Below are 23,516 nucleotides of genomic sequence, written 5' to 3'. Positions count from 1 at the left end.
ACGGGTAGTGGAAGAGCGACCTCTTGATTTTTCTTCTCAAAATGGCGAAAGCTAGAATGCCGTTTTTTCTATATGGGAACCCAGACATGCACTCTCCTCCTCGCTCTTCTGCACTGGGACTAGATGGCATCCATGTCCAAATGTTGCTGGATCTCTCATACCCTAGTCTGTGCTACCTGCTTCACCTTCATAATCGACTTTGGGTCTACAGTACCACTCCCAGAAGATGGCAGGAAGCTATGGTCATTCCTGTTTGGAAACAGGGAAAGGACAAACATCTCCACTCCGGCTATCACCGATTCTCACTCATGATTGGTGTTTGTAAGGTTTTTGGAGCATATTGTAAACTGCCGTTTAGGCTGGTGGCTGGAGTCTCAAAACTTTTTAACAACTTTTCGAAAGCATCGTTCCGCAGTTGGCCATCTTGTTGTTCTCTCCACTTCTTTCATGAACAATTTTCTCAGGAAACTCCAAATGGTAGCTATATTTTTTGATCTGGAGAGGGCATACGATACCTGTTGCAGGACAGTCATCCCCCGCATACTGTTCTCCTGGGGTTTTCGCGGTCGGCTACCCTTTTCATCCTTGAATTTATGACAGAGCGCACATTTAAGGTGCATTTGAACACTACTCTAGCCGTACTTTCTCCCAAGAAAACGGGAGTGCCCAAGGGCTCTGTGCTAAGTGTGGTACTGTTTGTTCTTGCATTAAATACATTTATGGATTGTCTCTTTCCCGATGGTTTTGGCTCCCCATTTGTCGACGATTTTACAATCTTCTACAGCTCTCAATGGACCAGCCTTCTTGAACGATGCCTTCAAGGATGCCTCGATCGCCTCCACTTATGGAGCATCGAAACTGGCTTCAGATTTTCTCCCAGTAAGACCATCCATGTAAATTTTTGGCGTCGTATGGAGTTTTATCTGCCTTCCCTACATCTAGGCCCTGTTGACTTTACGTTCATGGACGTTGCCAAATTCTTGGGACTTAAGTTTGACAGAAAACTGTGCTGGCTTTCCCGCGTTTCATATCTTTTGGCTCGATGTCAGCAATCCCTCAACACCCTTCGTGTTCTGAGTGGTACCTTTTGGGGAGCGGACTGGGTGGTGCTCCTCTGCCTATATCGTGCCTTAGTGTGCTCGAAATTGGACTATGGAAGCATATTTTGCTTTTCTGCATAGTCGTCTATTCTTTAGTGTCTAGATTCTGTCCACCACTGTGGATTGCATTTAGCGTCTGGAACATTTTATCCTAAACCCGTGAAGAGCCTTTACGCTGGGATGGCTGAACCTCCATTGTCCAATCGACGACCTGTCCATCTGAGTCATTACGCTAGTCATCTGTCGTCCTTGCCTGGTCATTTGACCCATGCCTTTTTTTTTTCTCCCAGTCTCCTTGGATTTAGGGTATCAGGCAGCTCTTCCTCTCTAACACCACTGGGAGTCCACTTCCGTCAACTGCTACACTCACTTTCCTTCCAATTTCTTGACAAATGGGGGTATGACACCACCTTGGCTTCGCCCCCCCCCCCCCCCCAACCAATCTTCTCTGTGACCTTTGAGGACAGTCCCCCCCCCCCCCCCCCCCCCGCCTCCCTCTATCGTTTATCGTCGGGCTGCTCTATGCACACAAATGGAGGATTTATTTACACTGATAGCTCGAAGAACATCTTTAATGTCTATATTATTGACGACTCTTGTATTAGATTTCGGCTTCCCGACTAGTTGGTTGGTTTTTACCGCGGAGCGGAACTTTACGCTGTTCTCCAGACTGTCTAATATATCTGTAGCTGTCAGCGGATATAGTACATTATATGCTTGGATTTGCTCAGCTCTCTTCTCAACCTCCAAGGTCATTATTCCGTCCACCCTCTGGTCCACTGGATTCAGGACTGCCTCCACATGCTCCACTTGGGGGCGATGGGGGGGGGGGGGGGGGCATCTCTGTGGCATTCCTCTGGATTCCAGAGCATATTAGTATACACGGAAACGAGGCAGCCAATATAGCAGCAAAGGCTGCTGTCTCTCTTCCTCTGCCCGCTGTTCACATGGTTCCTTTTGTTGATCTCCAGAGCGTTTTATGTCGTCGTGTTGCTCTTTTGTCACACGCATTGGTCGACACTTCAGAATAATAAATTACCGTACATAAAACCTTTTCCCTGTGCTTGGACATATTCCTCCCGGCCTCATTGTCTGGTGGAGATAATTTTAACTAGACTCCTGATTGGGCACTGTCCTTTTAGCCATCAACATCTTTTAAGTGGTGATCCTCCGCCCGCTTTGTCCCCACTGCTCTCATTCGTGAATGATGAGACAACTTTTACTTCAGTGCCCTATTTTAATCCGCTATGAAGCCGTTTCCAGCTATTGCCTGATATATCTTGCCTTTTAGCAGATGACGTGTTCTTGTGTTTGTAATTGTTAGTGAGATATCAGTCACTCGAAGATGTTTTCGGGGAAAACAACCCCCCTTCAATAGCACTTGTCTAAGATTTTCTTTCATTTTTAGTTTCCTCCCTTCTTGAGTTGTGCTCCAATTGCTGCTGATTTAAATTCCTATTTTCACCCTTTTCTAAGCCACAGAATGGGCGCTTATGACCATAGCTGTTTTGCGCCCTAAAACCTTAAAGAATGATAAAATTGGGATCGTCATCCAGCACCAAGACCCGCTGAGGCTTTCCTGTAAGAATTCCATATATTTGGAGGGATCACTCGAGGAAACAGACGGCAACACTACCCTGGGATCCAGGCTTAAACGTAACGTGTTGGCGTTCTTGTTTCAGGAGATATGCTATGAAACAAATGGATCTGAGATCGACAGTACACGTAATGTTGGCATAACGCTAACCCTTAAAACATGTGTCGCTGCATCACTCACGGATTTGAATGGTTTAGAAAATGTGGGATAGTTCATAGATGATCCAAAGAATAGAACAGTTGCAGAGTACAAATGATTTACTGCATGCATATCTCTAAAAATGCTTATGGGCTACTTTGAAGACATGAGGCAAATTATTATACATGGTAAACAGGAACTCATTCTGGAACGGAGTGCGACAGATAATAGCTCATACCTTCAAGGAGCTCAAGAGAAGAATATGATCACAATCAGCAAGATAATATGGTAGCGGTAGTAAGTGAGGGCCTATGTGTTGTGCTACTCCAGCTGGTGTGCGTAAAGGGCGAAGATACATTCGGAAACGATCTCAGATTGCCACGTGGAATGTGCCCAAGATTTTTTTATTGTTGTGGCCAACAGTGAAGAAGCCGGCAATAATATAAATTTTGCGCAAGTTCACAAAACCTTACGGCATTTCCGAATCGGCTGTATTTCGTATTAACAGTGCAGTAACATCGTCAGAATCTCTAGACGTGTGCACGTGTTTTGATTCTCCAAGAAAGGGATATAAATTAAAACGGAAGTTTACAAAATCTGACGAGCGTAACAAAACCTTCATTTGTAGAACTGTACTTCGATACTACAACAGAGAAGAGTATCCGTCGGCTACAGAAGTGCAGGGTGATGTCCGTGAAAAAATTAATTACTCTTGTTCAGAGAACTCCGTTCCTTGTCTTCTCCGCACACTTCGTTTTTGATTCAGGTGTTCTGACAGCCAAAAAATTTTAATGGAATGCAGAGACATTGTAGCAGCAAGAACGAAATTTTGTGTAAAATTCACTTATTGCGTGCTGAAGTCTTGTAGTGTACCTCGAAAAACCTTGATTTTCACAAAACCACATACAAAAATATATTTTACTCGACTTCAGTGGAAATATTGGCCTGAAAGTACCTACAGTTACTTTTTATAGCGTATATCGGCGATTTGGGAGATCAGTGCAGTGTCGAAGGATCAGAAAGAGGAGCAAATTAAAAATTTTCGCGAGGCAGGTAATATTCTGGACCGTATTAAGGCGAGCCTTGGAACTAAAATCCTGACGACGGTATACAAGTACTCGCTCGTTGCCACGCACGACGTTTCTCGTAAATAAAATACGTTCGTACGTGACACAATTCTCTAATGATGTCTTGCATGTTACCAGAATTAATTTCATGGTTTTCTTAACAACTTTCTGGCTGGAAGTTTCTATAGGGTGCCCAGAACGCAAATTCGATCAGCGGAATTTTTCGTTAGGTACACAGGCGGAACAGTTTCACACTTCTTACGGTATTTTTTTTTTCTTTTAATGTTGGAACAGTTTATTTCACGATAAAAGATGTATTACAGGCATCTATAAACTTTGAGATCTGTTCATATATTATTTCCAGTCCAAATATGTCAGTGGTTCTGTTTTGCCACGGGTTGAAGTAAAATATTTTTCTTCAAAATTTATTGTAACGTTAGTTTTTACTTGTCCTAGAAGCCGGCAAGAATTTTTTTGCAAAGTGCTCCATCATATTGTAAGCTACAAACAGACATCTAATATTTTTTTCCGAATTTTTGCAATCGTGTGAAATTATTGCTAACTGGCAAAGCTGTAGGGAGGTCAGATGACCTTGAGATGCTTGTTTTTTGTGACGGCCGCTATAGGTGCTTTGTTTCGCAAAAGTGCGAAAAGAGTTTCAACACACGCGTAGTTAAAAGTACATCTCATTATAACAGAAACAATTTAGGAAGAAAAATACTTATGTTCAAAATTACCTCACTCTTTAATATTTCGTAAATTAAAAATTTGTGTGTTGATACACTTGATTTTTTGATGATATCCGCCTGACTATAAATGTCACAAGGAACTCCAAACAGCTTTAAAACCGCAAACAAAACTAGGTGAACAGACAAAGATGAAGACCTCGCAACCACCGCTGCCAAACATTTTATTGTTTTCTGTCAACTCATACGGTTTACCTCTTTGTTAAGACACCAGCTGCAGTTGACTTAATAATAGACAATTTTACATTATTTTTCATGTGACAAATTATTTAATATCTCTGCCTACAATTATTAACATTACATTCTTTTCCGAATATCGCATTTTTCATGTGTAAAACATGTTTATTTTCAATTGTTACCTCCTTTTATGTTTGACATTTTTCAGTTTTAAAGGACGTTAACACACACCCACATTTTCATCTGTTTCTCATTTCCGCCAGCCATGTTCAGTTTGCCCTCTTTTTTAATTAAAAGCCTACAATTTATACAGAAATTGCAAATTTATCTTGCATAAGCCATCAAGTCGGTCGTACCTGCATATTTTTCCTCACATTATTAAACTGCACATTTGATGGAAGGACTTTCAAAATGAAACAAATACCTCATTTTTTGTGTCTAAAGATTTTATCAAATTTCAGAAAAGTACACACAACAGCCAACATCTTGAGAAGGCAAGCGTTTGATACAGTATTGAGTAATTCACTATCCACATGTGTATTATTCTACACTGATTTCTAACTGAGTCATTTAAATTTAAAAGTGCGGTAGCGGTTTTGCGAAAACAGCACAAGTATTAACTGTCTGCCAGTTTCTATTGGGACGTGTTTGCGCTTACAGGCAGCACTTTCACCGCCAATGTGTTTACTGGAACGAGGTGGAATGTTGCTGTCAGTTTGCCGCTAGCAGCCAGTGTTGGTGATAAGGCCGGTGGGATTTGGTGTTTGCAGGCGAGCTGCACGGAGGTGCGTGTGCTGTCGATGGTGCAGCACCCGCTGGTCGTGCGCTACCTGGACAACGCGGTGCAGGAGGACGCGCTGCACATTGTCATGGAGTACCTGCCGGGGGGCACGCTACGGGACTTCCTGCGAGCGCGCGACGGCCGCTTCCTGCCACAGCAGGTACCGCACTCGGCACCTACATTTCTGCTCTAATATATATATATATATATATATATATATATATATATATATATATATATATATATAGTTAAGGCTCACCGGCCACTTTACCATCTTCTTCTTCTGTGCGAATGCACAAACAGCGCCCGAACTCTTGCGGGAATCGGCAACGCGCCGCTAGTAATGAGTATAATGGGCGGGGGCATTACGAATGTAGTGCGGGACAAAACGTTGAGAATGTGGGTTTCGCGGGAGGCGTGCCAGAGATAAATCCCTGCAGTCGCGCTATCTTCTGTCCCCTCGGTGGCTCAGATGGATAGAGCGTCTGCCATGTAAGCAGGAGATCCCGGGTTCGGGTCCCGGTCGGGGCACACATTTTCATCTGTCCCCGTTGACGTAAGCAACGCCTGTAAGCAGCTAAGGGTGTTCATTTCATTGTAATTTCATTCTGCTTTGCAAATCACTGTAAACTGCGTGGCAGGGGTAACTTCCTACTTATTAGGGCTTCTTCCTGTACCAGGTGTGCGAAGGGTGTCTTATAAGCAATGCAACACCTTTTTTTCTGAAAGCAAGTGGGTTTTATTGAGGATCCCGGCACACCGTATTATTACCCACCATTTTGGCTATAAAACTCTGCTTTTCACTATAATCTCTATTAAATGCGATGGCCTTACGCCACCTTATTGGGAAGACCTGTATGCCTGCACGGTACCACTCTAATAGTCGACATGGGAGCCGACGCCTTGCTACGTCGATAACCGACCCATCATCCACGTACTACTTCCTGTGGAGAGCATCCTTCTTTGGGCCGACCAGATGGAAGTCGAAAGTGTGAGGTCTGGGCTGTAGGGTGGGTGAGAAAGACCAGTCCACTGAAGATTTGTGAGCTGCTCTTAGGTGCACAAACTTGAGGCCTTGCAGTATCATGAAGAAGGAAAAGTTCGTTTGCATTTTTGTAGCGATGAACACATTAAAAGTGTTTCGTCAGTTTCCTGATGGCGGCGTAAACACTTAAGAATTGATCTTTGCACCGTGAGAGAGGATGTGAAACGGAAGAACTCCTTGAGAGTCCCACATGACCATCGCCATGAGTTTACTGGCCGATGTTGCAGCTTTGAACTTTTTCCTTGGAGGAGAGATGGTGTGGCATCACTTCCTGGATTGACATTTTGTTTCCAGTTTGAAGTGATAAACCCGTGTTTGGCAAAAAATTGTCACAATCAACCACATAATGTGCAAGCAATTCTGCACAGATGGTCCTTCGTTGATTTTTTTTTTTTCCATCTTCTGCTGGGTGGCAAGGAACCCAATGGGCACACGTCTTTGAGTACCCTAACTGATGGACAAGTGTGTCGGCACCATAGTATGTGCAGAATATTGTGGGCTGTTGATACACAGGCGGTAGTCCATGTGTGGGGTGGTGGTGGTGGTGGTGGTGGTGGTGGTGGTGGTGGGCCAAGTGCTGTAGGGGAAATGCTGAGTGCTGGAGGGGAAGTGCCGTTCTGAACTAAAGCTTACACTCACATTTTATGTATATATTAAGTGGGGGCCCTTTGTGCCCACATTTGCGTGGTGACCATTCAGAGTGATCTGTCACCTCTTCTTTACTTAGTATATAAGAATAATTTCGCCGAAAACGCGCCGATTTATTTTTGCCTGGTTTGTTAACCATTTGTGACTTCCACAGAAGTGGAGAATTTTGAGTAAAACCTAAACATTTCTTGTCGTTTTAAAATTTTCTTCTTTTGCCAAAACTCAGCAGACCTTACACAGTCTCACCTGCTGCACAAGCGCAACTGCAGAGAATTCTGATACAGTGATTGAAGTTTATTGAGTGAGGAACTGAGGAAAAGTTAGGTCAGCATCTTATGAAAAAGGGCATTTTTGGTACAAAATAAATGTGTAATGAATCCACTGATGTAGTTCCAAAACCCATAGAATTTCTCATTTCAGTAGCTATCGATGGCCCTTAAAAATTACATTCTTCGGAAAGTCTGTAGTTGTTGAAATACATGATAGATAATGAAGTTTTGGATAATAACCATACGGCAGAATGCTCTCCTCTTTGGTGTGCTATCAGTTGCCAAATTCTCATTTTGATTTCTCAAACTGTTCATGAAGTATGAGGATATTTCACTCTGACTTTATCGCTGGCGCAGTGTGATCGCAAATAAGTGCGCTGCGTAAGATCAATTTTCTCAATATTGGCGACAGACCTCCACCCAAGTCTAAAGAAAAGTTCAATATTTTAGCTAAATTCTGTACGCAGTAACATATGTAATACGTACCTAAAGCAAAATCATAGCGACCCCTATTTTTCATTGCAAACTTTATCGAATTTCGCGCAATGTCTTACTTCCACGCAAATATCACAATAACTATAAGAATTAACGAAATGATGGACACATCGTAATGAACCTGACACATAAAGCTACAAGTATAACAAAAAGGAACTTTTTTTTACCAAATAGTTTCTGTAAAATCGTTTGAGAAAGATTGCAGCGCGTGCGCGTCGATTCTGTCATTGTCGACCGGCCGAAAGGTGGCTACTGAAAAAACTAATGAACTCGTCCAGCACTTTAGACGAAAACTGGTCACTGCGGATCGGCCACCGTATCGTGCGTGACCTATACCAACACAACAGACACATCCATTTGTGCAGTGAGGTATCTGTGACTGTCAATCACATTGAACGGGAGTGTCAGCACATTCCAACACTGCAAGAGTTCCAGCTGTGTGCAGCCAGCTGGCACACAGCTCAGATTGGTTAATGTGACCTATCAGATATTGATAGACACCTCGTCCAATGACTCACTTTGCGTTTGTTTACTGCCAGGTCTCTGTAAATATTCTGCAAGTGCCTATGAACACGTGCGATCCTCTGATTTTTCCCACCAAAAGGAATTCGATGAAACCTCTTGCTTGGAACGCATCTCTCTTACACACACTATTTTGAAGGCTACACGTAGCGCCACCACCTATGATGCAAAACTATAGCGGCTGAAGTGGGAATATTCCACAACATCCCACAACAAATTTCGGATTCTTTTCAACCTCAATTGGCCGAGAATAAGAAGTGTTGTACTGCATATTGAACGCCTAGATTCTTCACTTAAAAGCTGGTCCTCGAAACTTTGCAATTAGGCTTTCACAGGATAGTTTGTCTATCTAAATGTCTCTCCCAGTTCAGTTTCTCCAGCATCTCTACGACTCTCTCCCACGGCTCAAACAAACTATTGAAAATTCGTGCTGCCCTTCCCTGTATTTGTTCAGTATCACATTTTAGTCTTACTTGATGCAAGCCCCACAGTCATGGGTAGTATTCTAGAATGGGCTGCACGAGTTTTTGTAAGCTATCTCTCTTGTAGGCTGATTGCATTTCTCAAATATCTCACTAATGAAACGAAGTCTGTTATCTACTTTACCTACAAATGAGCCTATGTGATAGTTCTATTTCATAACCCTACAAATTGTTGCAGTGAAGTATTTGTATGAGAAGATTGATTCCAATTGGACCCATTGTTATTGCAGTCACAGCTACTCAGTCTGCACCTTCTGTCCACTCAGACCTTCGCCCAGCTTCCAGTTGGCCATTAGCACAAAGTACTTCCATTTCACTCTTCCTCCTCCAACTTTCATCAGATCAGGCACTTGAAGACTGTCCTTTACGTCTACACCATTACTCCATGATCTGTCAAGGAAATTAAGAATATAATTAAATTCCTCAAAACCAAAAACTCTTGTGGAAATGATAATATTGCATGTAAAGCACTAGTCATAGGCTTTAGGATTAGAGACCACTGACCAAAACCCAAAAGCATTGATTTAATAGAAACATACAAAAAGAAGAAAGACTTGCTAGCTTTTGGAGTTATCCTTTGATGGGCTAGAGTAAAAGGCACACACGTGTCCTTGCCCCAACATGGTGCCAGCTAGACTAACAGTGCTAACGCTATTTTGCAGCAAGTGGACTGGTTTGGCGAGGGTAGTGCGGGTGGGATGGGTAGAGTGAGAGGGAGCAGAAAGAGGGACTGGCAGTGGATGGCTAATGGCTGGGATGGAGGTAGCTGGTTTGGTGGCAGCTGGTTTGGTGGCTAGGAATGTGGGAGTGAGGGGTGTCAGGTATATGGGATAGCACAGTTGTAGTGGCCAGTCGGAAGTGGCACACACTGAAGGTGCCATTGGGACGTGAGTTGGGAGTGCATGACAGGATGGAGGAAGGTGAAGCTGTTGGGTGGAAAGTCCAGGAACTGTGGGTTACCTGAGATTGAGGCCAGGCTGACAATGGGAGCAGAGGACGAATTATAAGGATAAGTCCCATCTACGTAGTTTGGTGAAGCTGTCGGACGGAAGGATTCAGTTGACTTCGGTTGTGAGGTTGCCATTGAAATTGAGAACTTTGTGTTCTGCTGCATGTTGTGCCGCTGGGTGGTCAAGAACCTCTGACCACTTGGCGGCATGTTTAGTTTAAGGAGTGGCTTGACACCCTTCCTGTAGCCAGCCCGTTACCCCAACTGGGTGTGTGTGTGTAGTGTTGTTCATGTGAAATTGAGGGAAAGTTTTCTAAATGTTTGAAAGTTGTGTAACTGAAGCAGGACTTGCGGACCAGCTTGGTACTCATATAGTGGAATGTGGGAAACCACCTAGAAACCACATCAAGTCTGTCTGGCAACAGACCCTCATCATTAGTCCACCAGGAGGATTAGATTTATGATCAGTGCACATCCCCATCCTGGAAATGGTGCTTTAATATGCATGGCTATCTGGGCAGATAGAGATCAGTTTAGCTCATGCTATAGGCAGTATGAATATCGGCCATGTTACCCATATTAGTGTCCTAGGGAGAAAAATTCAAGATACCTGTGGGACTGTTGACACTGGGTTTAGCAGTATGTTAATGAGTCAGTAGCTCAGTGGATAGGATGCCAAACGAATAGACCAAATGTGCAGGAATCAATCCCTTTGACTTGTCTTTTCAGTGATGCCAATGTATACTTGAGTGGTTTCTAAGCTTGATGCACTTATGCCTGGATGTTTCAAGCAGCCTACTTGCAAAGTGGCCCAATGAGCTCACTTGTGGAGCACTAGTTCCTATTCAATCGCAGCTGTGGCCAGTCACTGCTGGCTGGCAGAGATTTGGCACAAATATCAATAAGGCTCATCTCTTAAGCTAGAGTGGATTAGGTTAGATTAGATCCAGTTTTTGATCTATAGCTGCAAAAATGAGAAGATTATGATAGGTGTGGAACTTGTCAGAAAGCATAACATAAAAAAGTAAAACATTTGAATATGATACTCACTTCCCTGACCATTTTTCAGAAGTATGTTATGATATGTGAATACATTACAGTAAACTGGAACTGGTAGTATTTACAGAATTAATACACTGTTGGAATAAAACGCTAATAATAATAATAATAATAATAATAATAATAATAATAATAATAATAATAATAATAATAATAAACCCATGGAGGCCCAGGAAAAGAATAGGTCTCCGGTATGTTCTGCCAGTCGTAAAAGGCGACGAAAAGAACAAACCACTAATAGGGCTAACCCCCCTTTTAGTGTGATTAGTTGGTTCAGGACAGAACTAAAGAAGCCTCGGACAAGTGCCGTCATGGTCGGGGACAACATTTGAGCCCTATGCCCGCCCACAATGGTAACAACACTGCTAGCCAACTGGAAAATGATTTAAATCCAAATAGAGGTGTTTTGCAGGATATGCTTCCTGCAACCACCCTAGAAGGAAAACAAAGACAGAGGATGAGATGGTCAGATGAAGTTAATCGACACCTCATGTACTGTTATTACCAAGCAACAAACCTAGGAACCAACACAACTGGATACAGATCACAAGTATACACAACATTTATTATCAGATACCCAGAATTAAAATTTTAACAGAACGACGACTAGCTGATCAGATCCGTGTAATAATCAAAAATAACAGGATACCCCAGTCAGAATTAGAAAACATCAAACAAAAAGTACAACAAATATTGGAACAAAATAATGTGCAATCAGAAGAAGAAGAAAATACAGTAATGGACTCAAACATCCCAGAGCAAACAAACAAAGAACAACACACATCAGTTAAACAATCAGAGGAAAACAAAATCTTAAGACAGCCAACAGAACAAGCACAAACAGAACACGAAGTGACACACATGTTAGATATAGAAGAAAAAATTCAGCTGACATATATAGAATACAAAGACACAAATACAGACATTAGACCATTCTTGCATAGACCGCCAAATAACCCACAAGTCGAAACAACAATAAAAACTATCAACACAATCGTACACAACAAAATAAATGAAAACATAACTACGGAAGAGTTACAACTACTGGTTTATATAGGAGCACTCACTACACTAAATATACACACTAGGCAGAGATCAGAACCAACCAACACACAGAAGAAACCCACAAAACCAGCATGGCAACACAGGCTACAGATCAGAATAGAAAAACTGAGAAGACATCGGACAGCTAACACAATTTATAATAAATGAAATGTCAGAAAAAAAAAACGAAAAAGGTTAGGTAAAATCTCACAAGAAGTGATAGACAATTAGATGAAAAGAAGCAGAAATTACAAGCATTGGCCAAACGACTTAGAAGATACAAAAAAAGTGCAAATAGAAGGAAACAAAACCAAACATTCAACACAAACCAAAAGAAATTTTACCAGACAATAGATAACACACACATTAAAGTAGACAATCCACCAAACATAACAGACATGGAACACTTCTGGAGCAACATATGGTCAAACCCGGTACAACATAACAGGCATGCACGGTGGATACAAGCAGAAACAGATACATACAAGATGATACCACAAATGCCTGAAGTGATAATTTTGCAACATGAAGTCACCCAAGCAATTAATTCTACTCACAATTGGAAAGCCCCTGGAAAAGATAAAATAGCAAATTTCTGGCTAGAGAAGTTCACCTCAACACATTCACATCTAACTAAATTATTTAACAGTTACATTGCAGACCCATACACAGTCCCTGATACACTTACACATGGAATAACTGATCTGAAACCTAAAGATCAAGTTGACACAGCAAACCCAGCGAAATATCGTCCCATAACATGCCTACCAACAATATACAAAATATTAACTTCAGTCATTACACAGAAATTAATGGCACATACAACACAGAACAAAATTATAAATGAAGAACAAAAAGGCTGCTGCAAAGGAGCATGAGGATGTAAAGAGCAACTGATAATAGATGCAGAGGTGACACATCAAGCTAAAACTAAACAAAGGTTGCTACACAATGCATACATTGATTACCAAAACGCTTTTGATAGTGTACCCCACTCATGGTTACTACAAATATTGGAAATATACAAAGTAGATGCTAAATTGATACGGTTCCTAAACATAGTAATGAAAAATTGGAAAACCACACTTAATATCCAAACAAATTCAAATAATATCACATCACAGCCAATACAGATTAAGTGTGGAATATACCAAGGAGACTCATTAAGTCCTTTCTGGTTCTGCCTTGCTCTGAACCCACTATCCATCATGCTAAATAATACAAATTATGGATATAATATTACTGGAACATACCAACACAAAATCACTCATTTGCTATACATGGATGATCTAAAACTACTGGCAGCAACAACTCAACCAATTACTAAAGATAACAGAAGTATTCAGCAATGATATAAATATGGCTTTTGGAACAGACAACTGTAAGAAAAATAGCATAGTCAAGGGAAAACACACTAAACAGGAAGATTACATATTGGATAACCACAGCGACTACATAGAAGCAATGGAAAAAACAGATGCCTATAAATATTTAGGATACAGACAAAAAATAGGAATAGATAATACAAATATTAAAGAAGAACTAAAAGAAAAATATAGACAGAGACTAACAATAATACTGAAAACAGAACTGACAGCAAGAAACAAGACAAAAGCTATAAATACTTACGCTATACCAATATTGACCTACTCATTTGGAGTAGTGAAATGGAGTAACACAGACCTAGAAGCACTCAATACACTTACATGATCACAGTGCCACAAATATAGAATACATCACATACATTCAGCAACTGAAAGATTCACATTAAGCGGAAAGGAAGGAGGAAGGGGATTTATCGACATAAAAAACCTACATTATGGACAGGTAGGCAATTTAAGATAATTCTTTATAGAACAAGCAGAAACTAGCAAAATACACAAAGCAATCACTCATATAAATACATCGGCTACACCACTGCAATTTCATAACCACTTCTACAACCCTTTAGATCACATAACATCAACAGATACGAAGAAAGTAAATTGGAAAAAGAAAACACTACATGGCAAGCACCCATATCATCTAACACAGCCACACATCGATCAAGACGCATCCAACACATAGCTAAGAAAAGGCAATATATACAGTGAGACGGAAGGATTCATGATTGCAATACAGGATCAAACAATTAACACCAGATATTACAGCAAGCATATTATTAAAGATCCCAATACCACAACAGATAAATGCAGACTTTGCAAACAACAAATAGAAACAGTAGATCACATCATAAGTGGGTGTACAACACTAGCAAATACAGAATACCCCAGAAGACATGACAATGTAGCAAAAATAATACATCAACAGCTTCCAGAATGAGATTTTCACTCTGCAGCGGAGTGTGCGCTGATATGAAACTTCCTGGCAGATTAAAACTGTGTGCCCGACCGAGACTCGAACTCGGGACCTTTGCCTTTCGCGGGCAAGTGCTCTACCAGCTGAGCTACCGAAGCACGACTCACGACCGGTACTCACAGCTTTACTTCTGCCAGTACCTCGTCTCCTACCTTCCAAACTTTACAGAAGCTCAGTTGGTAGAGCACTTGCCCGCGAAAGGCAAAGGTCCCGAGTTCGAGTCTCGGTCGGGCACACAGTTTTAATCTGCCAGGAAGTTTCATCAACAGCTTGCCTTACAACATAAACTTATAAAACAACACGTTCCCACATACAAGTATACACCACAAAATGTAGTGGAGAATGGTGAATACAAATTATACTGGAACAGAACAGTTGTTGTTGTTGTTGTTGTTGTTGTTGTTGTTGTGGTCTTCATTCCTGGGTCTGGTTTGATGCAGCTCTCCATGCTACTCTATCCTGTGCAAGCTTCTACATCTCCCAGTACCTACTTCAACCTACATCCTTCTGAATCTGCTTAGTGTATTCATCTCTTGGTCTCCCTCTACGATTTTTACCCTCCACGCTGCCCTCCAATACTAAATTTGTGATCCCTTGATGCCTCAAAACTTGTCCTACCAACCGATCCCTTCTTCTAGTCGAGTTGTGCCACAAACCTCTCTTCTCCCCAATCCTATTCAATATCTCCTCATTAGTTATGTGATCTACCCATCTAATCTTCAGCATTCTTCTGTAGCACCACATTTCGAAAGCTTCTATTCTCTTCTTGTCCAAACTGGTTATCGTCCATGTTTCACTTACATACATGGCTACACTCCATAAAAATACTTTCAGAAACGACTTCCTGACACTTAAATCTATACTCGATGTTAACAAATTTCTCTTCTTCAGAAACGCTTTCCTTGCCATTGCCAGTCTACATTTTATATCCTCTCTACTTCGACCATCATCAGTTATTTTGCTCCCCAAATAGCAACACTCCTTTACTACTGTAAGTGTCTCATTTCCTAATCTAATTCCCTCAGCATCACCCGATTTAATTTGACTACATTCCAATATCATTGTTTTGCTTTTGTTGATGTTCATTTTGTATCCTCCTTTCAAGACACTGTCCATTCCATTCAACTGCTCTTCCAAGTCCTTTGCTGTCTCTGACAGAATTACAATGTCATCGGCGAACCTCAAAGTTTTTACTTCTTCTCCATGAATTTTAATACCTACTCTGAATTTTTCTTTTGTTTCCTTTACTGCTTGCTCAATATACAGATTGAATAACATCGGGGAGAGGCTACAACCCTGTCTCACTCCCTTCCCAACCGCTGCTTCCCTTTCATGCCCCTCGACTCTTATAACTGCCATCTGGTTTCTGTACAAATTGTAAATAGCCATTCGCTCCCTGTATTTTACCCCTGCCACTTTTAGAATTTGAAAGAGAGTATTCCAGTCAACATTGTCAAAAGCTTTCTCTAAGTCTACAAATGCTAGAAACGTAGGTTTGCCTTTTCTTAATCTTTCTTCTAAGCTAAGTCATAAGGTTAGTATTGCCTCACGTGTTCCAACATTTCTACGGAATCCAAACTGATCTTCCCCGAGGTCCGCTTCTACCAGTTTTTCCATTCGTCTGTAAAGAATTCGCGTTAGTATTTTGCAGCTGTGACTTATTAAACTGATTTCTTCGGTAATTTTCACATCTGTCAACACCTGCTTTCTTTGGGATTGGAATTATTATATTCTTCTTGAAGTCTGAGGGTATTTTGCCTGTCTCATACATCTTGCTCACCAGATGGTAGAGTTTTGTCATGACTGGCTCTCCCAAGGCCATCAGTAGTTCTAATGGAATGTTGTCTATTCCCGGGGCCTTGTTTCGACTCAGAACCATTATAACAGATAAAACACCACCACATAACAAACCTGACATCATACTCACCAATAAAAAGAAGAAATTAACCTAACTAATCGAAATATCCATAACCAATACAACTAATATACAAAAGAAAACAGGAGAAAAAATTGAAAAATACATGCAACTGGCTGAGGAAGTAAAGGACATGTGGCATCAGAATGAAGTTGACATTATACCAATTATACTATCAACTACAGGAGTCATACCACACAATATCCACCAGTACATCAATGCAATACAGCTACATCCAAACTTATGTATACAACTACAGAAATCTGTAATTATTGATACATGTTCAATTACCCGAAAGTTCCTAAATTCAATATAACATATACCATACAGTTAAAAGGAAGTCACGCTTGATCAAGGTCCGTGTCACTTTCCATTTTTGACCAGACATAACGTCTGAGAAAAGAAAGAAATAATAATAATGAAACATAAATAATAAATTTGTCATACGCAAAATACCTAATCTTGCTAATCTTGACTGTTGTGACAGCATTTGGTCAAGTGCTGGTAAAAATGAAATCTAACACACACTTTAATTAAGCTGGTCTTACAGTCCCTGTTAAGAGATTCATGTGTAGAGTGGGAAGAGATGTCTATCAGAGTGTCTTTGAAATTTCTATTCTCCCAGTCATATCTGAAATATTTGTAAAACTTGTTGCCCAAATCCAAAAATACATTGCAAAATATTCTATTATTCTAAACAATCAGTTTGGTTCTCAACATGGAAAAAATGCCATAGATGCAGTGGACAGTTTCATTGAGAAAATAAGTACATAATTATACAAGAGCAATGAAATAGCGGGAATTTTCCGTGACCACACGAAGGAGTTTGATTCTGTAAACTATGCATTTCTTATTTACAAACTTGAAAAGTATGGCATTAGTGGCAGTGCTCTACAACAACTTAAATTCTGCTTATCAGACAGAAAGCAAAGAGTTAGCATATCCTTCAATGGTGCAAATTATTTTTCTGACTGGAAAATATATCTCGGGGTATTCCGTAAGGTTGCATATTAGGCCTATACCTGTTTCTGTTCTATGTTAATGACTTACCAGTAAATATCACCTCCCTGTCAGTTTTGTTTGTAGATGATACTTCTGTCTTAGTTGAAAATCAGAGGAGTACCCTCAGTACATTATGAACTTGGTTTCAGCTAAACGTGTTGAATCTAAATGTATCTAAGACTCACATGATGCAATTCAAAACCAAACAGTCAAAATGTGAGTAGATTAAGATCGTTCACAACAACCAAGAAATAGAAGAAGTTGACTCAGTCAAATTCGTAAGTGACTCTAGGTCTTAATATAGATAGTTCTTATTCCCAGTATTGATACTATGTATTGAGCTATAAGATGACAGTAGAGACATATTATTTGCAAATAAATTTCATTAAGGAATAAATATACTAAGAAGCAGTGATTGGAATACCCAGTTTTTTGAACAGGTTTCTACATGATTATTTTGAATTTACACCACAAATGAGTCTTATTACATGCTTTTGCACACTAAAAACTTTAGCTTGGGTTGACAAGTTACCCCAAAATATAATCCCATATGACATAATAAAATGAAAGTAAGCAAAGTATGCAAGTTTTTTGGATGTAATTGTACGTTATTAATGTAGTTTTTCGCATTTTGTGCACCATCATGTATCCTTGCTCCTTCCATCCGCATCAATACAGAAAAGTTTCCTTATCCCTAACCAGAACACAGTCCCACTTACTGTTCCTGCATTGTTGCTTGGCTCATGGAATCTCCCCCCCCCCCCCCCCCCCCCCTCCGTTCAAATGGCCTTCCCATCGAATCACCCATCTCTGGCTGCCACAATGACCTCCTTCCACAATGACCTCCATCTGTTCAGATTCTGCCAATCCTTAGTCCTGAAAAACCATATCAACCAAGCCCAAACCTCCTTATAATACCTTCTCTCCACCTGTAAAATTCTCCTGCTATGCAATCCGAAATTCCTGGAACCCATAACACTCACTAAAACTCTTGCCGTCCAGGAACTAGAGCAACATTCACACCACCACCTCGATAAAATCTCCACCCTTCTCACTTCCTACTTCCGCTTTGAAGTAGCACTGTCCACTGGCTTTTTACATCCCCTCATAGCTGACAAACCTTGTCTCGCAGACCTGCTACATTTACCCCACCCTCCAAAACTCCCTCCCACCACCACTCAAAATCCAGAACCTGAACAGACCTCCACCAGAAGTCTTAGTCCCACAGAAATATCAGTCCTATCCAAAGGCTTCACTTTTTGCCCTACTCCCAAATTCAATCATGCAGTGTGTGTTAAAGAGCACCTCTTCTTCTCCCAGTCTCTACTAATCAGACTCAACCAAAGACCAATGTTGAACCCTGTCTAACTCAGTTCACTCCTCCATTTAAGTGTGATCAACCCCCACTGCCCCTAATCACCCTCTGTTCACTTCACAGAATTTCTTAACCTCAAACCTTGCCTCACCATTATTCCCCAAATCCCTCAACATGTAAACTAGCCTTACATCCACAGAAAGAACAGCAGTCCACCACCTAAAAACTAATCCCAACCTCATAATCCTACTTGCAGACAGTCTCCACCATCACATCTGCAGTGACAAGCGGTCCCTCTCAAAATATACAGAGGGTCTCACTGAGGTCTTCACAGACTGTAATTATCCTCCCAACTTTGTATGAAAACAAATCTCCCAGGCCTTATCTTTCCAGTCTCCCACAAACTCCCATAGTCTCACTGTCCAGCCACAGAGGAGCATTCCCCTCGCAACTCAGTATCACCCAGGACTGGAGCAACTGAATTACATTCTTCGTCAGGGCTTTGACTATCTCTCTTCATTATTTCCTGATTCGAAAAATGTCCTGCCCACTATCCTTCCCACCCCTCCCACAGTGGTATTCTGCTGTCCACCAAACCTACACAATATGCTCATCCATCCCTACACAACCTCTGCCCCCAACCCCTTACTTCATGGCTCATATCCCTGTAACAGACCAAAATGCAAGACCTATCCCATACATCCTCCCACCACTACCTACTCCCCCCCTGCGGGTTCGGGGGTTAGACTAGGCCCGCGGTATTCCTGCCTGTCGTAAGAGGCGACTAAAAGGAGTCTCCAATGTTTTGGCCTTATGTGATGGTCCCCTCTCGGGTTTGACCTCCATCTTTCTAAATTTATCTGAAGAGCGAGCCAATTGGGGAAGGGCGCCTTACATGGTGCACTGTATCCGTCGTGCACTTAGACCTTTAGCCGGATTGCTCATCGTTGCAATGGTGTCCCGCTCGTTTTCGATCTCTTGGGCGAGAATACGTCCCAGGGTGCGATTACCACGCTGCCCTCTGCAGTGTTTCTTTTAACTGCGACGACGACCTTGGACATTTTTGCACCTAAGATCCAGCACGGTAGCCAGTCCGTTGTGGTGGGGCCGCCATGTACCCTCTTGGTTGTAGCCCCCTGACAACACAGGGATCGCTCTACTGATGCCTGCGCCGTTAACTCCCCACGTATGCCAAGGAGTAGATGCCTATCCTCCTGGGGTATCGGAACTCCCGGCAACGGCCATCCTGCCAGGTGGCCTTTGCTGTGGCTGGGTGGCGCCCGTGGGGAGGGCCCTTGGTCGGAGTAGGTGGCATCAGGGCGGATGACCCGCAATGAAGTGTGGTACATCATCTCTCGCTGGCAGCCAGCCGCCAGCAGTCTCTAAGCGTTCTCGGGCTCAATTTAATGCTCAGAAGTACGATCCGAAAATGTTCCCCTCCCTGGCCACGCCGTGGGAAGAGCGTAAGTCTCGGGATGGAGGTAACAGTTATTCGCCCCGATTCTTAGTTTGTACGAGAGCTGATGGGGAGTCTTTTCTCTCCACAAAGCCTCAGTTCTTCGTCGAGCATTTAGAGGACAAGTTTGGGGAGGCGGAGGGCTTGTCTAAAATGCGCTCTGGGTCAGTACTGATACAAGCGGCATCCTCCGCCCAGCTCGCAGGTTACTTGCTTGTGACAAGTTGGGGGATGTTAACGTTACTATTACACCACATAAGAGTTTAAATATGGTCCAGGGTGTTATTTTCCATAGGGACCTCCTTTTGCAGTCTGATGACGAGCTGCGCGCCAACTTAGAACGTAGAGGTGTTCATTTCGTCCGGCGCGTTCATCGGGGTCCGAGGGACAATCAGGTTGCTACCGGTGCCTTCATCTTGGCCTTCGAGGGTGATACGTTACCGGAAAAGGTCAAGGTGATGGTCTACCGATGTGACGTCAAACCCTATATCCCTCCCCCGATGCGGTGCTTCAAGTGCTGGAAGTTCGGCCATATGTCTACCCGCTGCACTTCCAGCCTCACATGTCGAGATTGCGGACGCCCATCTCATCCCGATACTCCATGTGCCCCGCCTCCCATCTGCGTCAACAGCGGGGAGCACCATTCACCTTGCTCGCCTGACTGCAAAGTCTTTCAGAAAGAGCGCAAAATCATGGAATATAATACCCTGGACCGGCTGACCTATACTGAGGCCAAAAGGAAATATGACAGACTCCATCCTGTGAGAATGACATCTTCTTATGCAGCTGCTACAACACCTGTGCTAGCCCCATCAGTTTCGAGACTTCCAGCCAGCTCGATAAGCAGTACGACTCCTTCTGCCCACTTGCCCGTGGGGGGCTCTACCCAACCGGTTGCTCCTGCACCACCTACCTCAGGAGCAACCTCCTTCCACCCGTCGGGGACGTCCGTCCCCGCTTCTCATCCGGAGAAGCGTCTGACTTCTTCAGCTCCTCTCGCCCGTAAGAGTTCCCTTGGGACCCTCGCTTCCCAAGGTTCCACCAGCAGGAAGGATGACGGCCGCCAGTGGCATAAGTCCTCACCAGCGGCCGGGCGTAGGGCTTCACGATCCTCCTCTGTCCCGGAGACTGAATCGGTGAAGCCTTCCCAGCCGGTGAAACCCAAGGTTCAGCGAGAGAAGTCCAACAAAAAGACCTCTAAGGCCAAAGAACTTGCGGTGGCACCAACCCCACCGCACCTTTCGCGCTCTGCGTCTGAGGATGAAGTCGAGATTCTAGCGTCCGCTGAGGACCTTGATCTCGCTGGTCCCTCAGGCGCCATGGATGCCTCTTGTACGGGTACTGAATCGGTGGCAGTGAGTGAACAAGCGGCGTAAATTGCCTTCCCAGTCCTTTCACGCCTTTCTCAGCCGTGGACAATATCATCCTCCAGTGGAACTGCGGCGGTTTTTTCCACCATCTAGCTGAGCTCCGCCAACTTATCAGCCTTCGCCCTTTCTTCTGCATTGCTCTCCAGGGAACTTGGTTTCCAGCAATGCGAACTCCCGCCCTCCGTGGCTATCGGGGTTATTTTAAGAACCGGGCTGCTTATGAAAGGGTGTCTGGTGGCGTCTGCACATATGTCCTTCACACTCTGCACAGCGAGTCTGTCCCTCTCCAGACGCCTTTAGAGGCTGTCGCTGTACGCGTGTGGACGCCACAGGCTGTTACCGTCTGCAGTCTTTACATTCCACCGGATGGTGATGTCTCGCAGCATGTCCTGGCTGCACTGGTCGCCCAGTTGCCGCCACCTTTCTTGCTATTGGGCGGCTTCAACGCCCATAGCCCTCTGTGGGGTGGGTCAGTGGCCACAGGTCGAGGCGCCATCGTTGAGCATTTCTTGTCGCAGCTCGATCTCTCGCTGTTAAATGATGGTGCCTTCACACACTTCAGTGTGGCGCATGGCACCTACTCCGCCATTGACCTTTCCATCTGTAGCCATAGCCTCTTACCGTCTGTCCAATGGAGTGTGCATGACGACCTGTGTGGTAGTGACCACTTTCCGCTCTTTTTGTCACTACCACAGCGTCACTCTTCTGGGCGCCCTAGCAGATGGGCTATGAATAAGGCTGACTGGGATTTGTTCTCCTCCACTGCCTCTTTTGAGCCTCTCTCTACTGATGACATTGATGCGGTGGTTCAATCGGTCACCACCGGAATCGTTACTGCCGCCGAATCTGCCATTCCCCGTTCTTCTGGGTCCCCTCGGCGGAAGGCTGTGCGTTGGTGGTCGCCTGCGATCGCTGAAGCGATTAAAGATCGCCGGCGGGCTCTCCAGCGTCACAAGCGACATCCCTCCTTAGCCCACCTTATCGCCTTCAAACGGCTGCGTGTGCGGGCCTGCCTCCTTATCCGCCAAGGCAAGAAGGAGTGCTGGGAGCGGTATGTGTCCACCATTGGCCTCCATGTCACTCCCTCGCAGGTCTGGGCCAAGATTCGACGCGTCTACGGCTATCGGACCCCTGCCAGCGTCCCTGCGCTCTCACTGAATGGAGCCGTTTGTACTGACTCCGACGTCATTGCAAATCGCTTAGCAGAGCATTTTGCTATGAGTTCCGCTTCTGCGAATTACCCCCAGGCCTTCCGCTCCATTAAAGAGCGGATGGAATGTCGGAGCCTTTCGTTTCGCACCAACCACCCGGAATCTTACAATGCTCCATTCAGTGAGTGGGAATTTCGCAGTGCCCTAGCTGCTTGCCCTGATACCGCTCCTGGGCCAGATGGCATCCACTGTCAGATGCTGAAACACCTTTCAGTGGACTGCCAGCGGCGCCTTCTCGTTCTTTACAACCGTCTTTGGGTCGAGGGGGAGTTTCCGTCGCAATGGCGGGAAGGCATTGTCATCCCCGTTTTGAAACCTGGACAGACCCCTCTGGAGGTGGACAGCTACCGTCCCATTAGCCTCACCAACGTTCTTTGTAAGTTGCTTGAACGGATGGTGAGCAGGCGCTTGCGTTGGGTACTGGAGTCTCGGGGCCTTCTGGCTCCGTCTCAGGGTGGGTTCCGTAAAGGCCGCTCCGCCACCGACAATCTGGTGAGCCTGGAGTCGGCCATCCGTACTGCTTTTGCCTGCCGTCAGCACCTGGTCGCTTTCTTTTTCGACATGCGGAAGGCGTACGATACGACATGGCATCATCACATTCTTTCTACGCTTCATGGATGGGGTCTTCGGGGTCCTCTGCCGATTTTTATCCGCAATTTTCTGTCGTGTCGTACCTTCTGCGTGCAAGTCGCGGCCTCGTATAGTTCCTCCCACGTCCAGGAGAACGGTGTGCCACAGGGCTCTGTTTTAAGTGTCTGTCTGTTTTTAAT

General features: G+C 43.7%; 1 protein-coding gene across 2 annotated transcripts in view; it reads left to right on the top strand.

The window, feature by feature from the left end:
- The window catches only part of LOC124624220 (serine/threonine-protein kinase Nek8-like), a 183,090-nt gene that overhangs the window by 95,443 nt on the left and 64,131 nt on the right, over nucleotides 1-23,516 (top strand). For both annotated transcript variants that reach the window (XM_047149094.1, XM_047149093.1), the window contains exon 3: nucleotides 5,596-5,766. In XM_047149094.1, coding sequence (XP_047005050.1) covers nucleotides 5,596-5,766 — 171 coding nt within the window. The remainder of the gene's footprint in view (nucleotides 1-5,595; nucleotides 5,767-23,516) is intronic.

This window comes from Schistocerca americana, chromosome 1, assembly GCF_021461395.2.
Source record: "Schistocerca americana isolate TAMUIC-IGC-003095 chromosome 1, iqSchAmer2.1, whole genome shotgun sequence".
NCBI lineage: Eukaryota > Metazoa > Arthropoda > Insecta > Orthoptera > Acrididae > Schistocerca > Schistocerca americana.
This window is presented reverse-complemented; position numbering and strand designations above follow the sequence as displayed.